Source organism: Protobothrops mucrosquamatus, unplaced genomic scaffold, assembly GCF_001527695.2.
Source record: "Protobothrops mucrosquamatus isolate PMUCROS unplaced genomic scaffold, P.Mucros_1.0 scaffold3418, whole genome shotgun sequence".
Lineage (NCBI taxonomy): Eukaryota > Metazoa > Chordata > Lepidosauria > Squamata > Viperidae > Protobothrops > Protobothrops mucrosquamatus.
The window spans coordinates 52,780-57,464 of NW_015389399.1; the positions used below are offsets into that span (position 1 = coordinate 52,780).

General features: G+C 49.1%; 1 protein-coding gene across 1 annotated transcript in view; it reads left to right on the plus strand.

Moving 5' to 3' along the window:
* Positions 1–4,685, plus strand: part of ANGPTL4 (angiopoietin like 4) — a 24,686-nt gene that overhangs the window by 3,088 nt on the left and 16,913 nt on the right. Inside the window, exon 3 of the mRNA XM_015826981.1 lies at positions 1,557–1,698. Within this exon, the coding sequence (XP_015682467.1) occupies positions 1,557–1,698 (142 nt within the window). The remainder of the gene's footprint in view (positions 1–1,556; positions 1,699–4,685) is intronic.

A 4,685-nucleotide genomic window follows, 5' to 3' on the forward strand; every position in this document is an offset into this window, starting at 1 on the left:
GCTGCGACCCTCCTACATCGGTTGGGAAGGTTTTAGTCCTTCCAGTCCTCGGCTTAACGGCCATTTGCTTAACAACGGTTCCAGGTTATGATGACGCTGGAAAAAAAGTGACTTCCAACCCGATCCTCGCATTTATGACCGGGGCGTCCTGGAATCACGTGATTGCCAAGCCGATTCAAGGGGGCCAAGCTGGATTTGCTTCACAATTGTGTGATTCGCTTAACGCCCGTGGCAAAAGTCCTGAAATTAGGCAGGAGTTATTTAGCAACTGCGTCGCTTAGAAATGGACGTTCCAGTCCCAATTTTGATTGCAAGTTGAGGAGTATTTGGTTGTTTGTCTGGTGTTAATCCCGGCTTATCTTGAGTTTCTCAGTTTCTCTCCTTCATCCGCCCTCTTCCTCAGTGGTCCAGAAAGCCCACTCCCATATTGTGTCCTGTGCCCTCAAGAGTGGGGGAAGTTCCAGAATCCCACAGCTGGCATTCTGGGAATGGGTACAGCCACGTGTCTGGAGGGCACTGCGTTGGAGAATAAAATATTCTTTCCACCAGTCCATATCCAGATAAGCGGGGATTAGCACCGGACAAACAAGCATAAAACAATACCCCAATCAAGGAACTATCAACGGGAAAAAAATCACACCCCTACCATCGCTGGCAGGGTATATAAATGGGGAGAAAACCCCGCTTCCTTGTAGCACTGATGACGTTACCTAGTTGAGTAATGAAGGTCTTTAAGAAAAAACCACCAAGCTCGGAGACCAGCAAGGAATCTGCAGAAAGAGAAACTGAGATAAGCAGGGATTAACACCAGACAAACAAGGGTTTACCTGTATAAGTGTGTGGCTTGTCTAAGGCAGTTTGAGGCCTACCAGGAGAGGCAGACGGGACTGGGTTTTTATTTATTTTGTATCCCAGCTTTTATTACTTTTACAAATAACTCAAGGGGACAAACATCCAACACACCCCCTTCCTCTTTTCCCCACCACAACAACCGTGTGGACCAAAGTCACCCAGCCAGCTTTCATGGCTAAGGCAGGACTAGAACTCACTGTCTCCCGGTGATTGGCCCAAAGTCACCCAGCTGGCCTTTCATGGTTAGGCTGGGACTAGAACTTACCGTCTCCTAGTAATTGATCCAAAGTCACCCAGTTGCTTTTCATGGTTAAGGCAGGACTAGAACTTGCTGTCTCCTGGTGATTGACTCAAAGTCACCCAGCTGTCTTTTATACTTAAGGCAGGACTAGAACTCACCGTCTCCTGGTAATTGATCCAAAGTCACCTAGCTGTCTTTTATACTTAAGGCAGGACTAGAACTCGCCGTCTCCTGGTGATTGGCCCAACGTCACCCAGCCGGCTTACACACCTAAAGCGGGACTAGAACTCCTGCTTTGTAGCCAAGTGCTTCAACCACTAGACCAAACTGCTTCTGTTGGAGGAGAGTCTCTACAGGTTGCCTGTGGATTCTGTCCGGCATCTTCCTTCCCTTTGAAAATTAAAAAAAATAAAATAAAAAATCCTTTTCCTCTCCCCCCTCCCTCCCCCTCCCCCATTCCCAGGTCAACACGCTCATCCCGTTGCACGGCAGCGAGAAGGACCTGCAGAGGCCCCGGTGGAAGGTGACCGCCCAGCGGAGCGCGGACGGTCAAGCGGTCAACCACAGCCAGTTGGCCAAGCCTGCTGGGAGCCCGGAAGCTTCGAGTGAGTAGGCAGCCATCTTGGCTGTATTTATTTATTTATTTCCCCACACACACACACACACACACACACTGGGGTTTGGAAGAATTTTTTTTATTTTCCTTTTGCACAAGAACTGGATCTTTGCCTTCACGATTCCAGAGGCCGGGAGCCAGGGACCTCTAGCAGCTGCCAACAACCTGTCGGTGTTACAACACTTTTCAGGTTGGCAGGGAAAGAGCTGGGCAAACTCAAAAGTTCAGTTCATCCTGGCACAGGGGTAGGCCACCTTGGCTCTTTTATGACTGGTGGACTTCAACTCCCAGAATTCCTGAGCCAGCCAGGCTGAGGGGAAAGGGAGAGGATTTCAAGTTGAGCCAGGCTGGCTCAGGAATTCTGGGAGTTGAAGTCCACCAGTCATGAAGGGGCCATAGTTCCCCCATGCTGGCTCAGAATTCTGGGAATTGAACTCCAGGAGTCATGAAGGGGCCAATGTTTTCCCCATGCTGGCTCAGAATTCTGGGAATTGAAGTCCACCAGTCATGAAGGGGCCATAGTTCCCCCATGCTGGCTCAGGAATTCTGGGAGTTGAAGTCCACAAGTCATAAAAGAGCCAAGGTTGCCTACGCCTGATGGTCTGTCTGTCTGTCTATCTGTCTATCATCTAGCTAAGGAGTAGGCAACCTTGGCTCTTTTATGACTGGTGGACTTCAACTCCCAGAATTCCTGAGCCAGCCAGGCTGAGGGAAAAGGGAGAGGATTTCAAGTTGAGCCAGGCTGGCTCAGGAATTCTGGGAGTTGAAGTCCACGAGTCATGAAGGGGCCATAGTTCCCCCATGCTGGCTCAGAATTCTGGGAATTGAAGTCCAGGAGTCATGAAGGGGCCAATGTTTTCCCCATGCTGGCTCAGAATTCTGGGAATTGAAGTCCACCAGTCATGAAGGGGCCATAGTTCCCCCATGCTGGCTCAGGAATTCTGGGAGTTGAAGTCCACCAGTCATGAAGGGGGCCATAGTTCCCCCATGCTGGCTCAGGAATTCTGGGAGTTGAAGTCCACCAGTCATGAAGGGGGCCATAGTTCCCCCATGCTGGCTCAGGAATTCTGGGAGTTGAAGTCCGCAAGTCATAAAAGAGCGAAGGTTGCCTACCCCTGGTCTTGGTGAATCACGCCTGGCGCAGCTCTCTGGGTGCCCTCAAATTGGGAAAAAAATTAAAACCCAGAAAGAGACAGATGTACCGTCAGTCCTCGGCTTAACAACTGCAGCTCAGCCCCAAATGTCTGTTGCTAAGCGAGACGCCCTGTGGGTGAAAAAATTTGTAGGAAAAAAAAAACTTGGGTCAGCCTAAATCTTTGTCCTGGGCCTACTTTCCCCAGGAAGGATCATGAGGACTAGTGCTCTTTCCGTCCTTTCAGTCGTAATTCATTACGTCAGCGGGTTGGCCAAAAAAGGGGTCGGCGATTGCTAGTTAGTCCTCGGCTTAACGACTGCAGTTCAGCCCATTTCCGAAGCCAAGCAAGATGGTCGTTAATTGAACTCCCCCACCCCATTTTACGACTTTTCTTGCCACAGCCATTCAGCTGCAGTTGGTAAATTAGCAACACGGTCGTTAAGCGAAACTGGTTTTCACCCCCTTGACTGTCGGAAGGTTGCAAAAGCGGATCCTGTGACTCCCCCCCCCCTGGGACATGGCAACCGTCCCAAGTACATGCCAGTTGCCAAAGGTCTGAATTTTGATCATGGGGGGGGGAACGCTGCAACGGTTCGAAGTGTAAAAAAACAGCCATGTGTCTTCTTTCCCCCCCTCCCAATGCTGTTGTAAATTCAAACGGTCACTAAAAGAGCTGTCGTAAGTCGAGGTGGGAGGGAAGCTGGTGACAGGCCGGGATGCCCAGACCAGCTTCCTGGTCTGGGCATCCCAGACCTATATATAGAAGGATTTTATATATTGATTTTAACTTATTAAAACTTTTATAGTTTTTAAAACGTTTCCTGGTGTTCACGTTTTTTATCTCTCGTTATGAGTACACCCAGGAATCATTCTTTTATTTTTAGTACTGTTTTTAATATATATATATATATATTAAAAATAACATTAAAAATAGAAGATCGATTCCTGGGTATGAACATATTTTTAAAAGACAACAAAGTGATCACCAGGAAGTATAAAACATTGGCCGGATTGGCCGGCCGGGACCTGTCACAAGATCTAGGAGCCGTGCGCAGACATGACTGTATTTATAAGCAAGCTCTCCCAGCATCCTGATTATACCCTGACGATGATGGCAGTTTTAGGCCATCGAAAGCTTGGTTTTATTTATTAAAACTGTATTGTTTTATACTTCCTGGTGATCACTTTGTTGTCTTTTAAAAATATATATATAAAAGCAATCGGGCTTTACAGAGGCCCAAACTAAAAGGTTTGGTGGGTTCACGGCTGGTGCAAAAAGACCCCAGCCGAACAGCCTGTTGCGCAAAGCGCACACACAAAGCGGAAAAAACACACAACTTGCGCTTGCGCTGAGATCCACCCGGCTTCAGCCTGGACCTTTTGGAGTTGTGCCTCTGTACATGCTCGGGAGCCCTCGTCCTCTCCCCTTGCTTTCCCTTCTTCCCAACTTTTGCAACCTCGAAGACTTATGGGCTTCAACCCCCAACGTGGCTGGCTGGGGAATTCTGGGAGTTGAAGTCCCTAAATCAGGGGTCTTCAAACTTGGCTCTTTTATGACTTGCGGACTTCAACTCCCAGAATTCCTCAGCCAGCTTTGCTGGCTGAGGAATTCTGGGAGTTGAAGTCCGCAAGTCATAAAAGGGCCAAGTTTGAAGACCCCTGCCCTAAATCTTAATAGTTACCGCCTTGACCAACAGCAGCTACCCACCGCCCACCCCCATTTAACAGACCCTGGACTTCCCTCTTGGGGGCTGCTTCGGTCTTCTCCCTCCAGATGTGCAGGGAGGAGCCTAGCCCAAACATCTGGAGGCTGCCGGTTAGAGAAAGCACTGTCCCCCCCC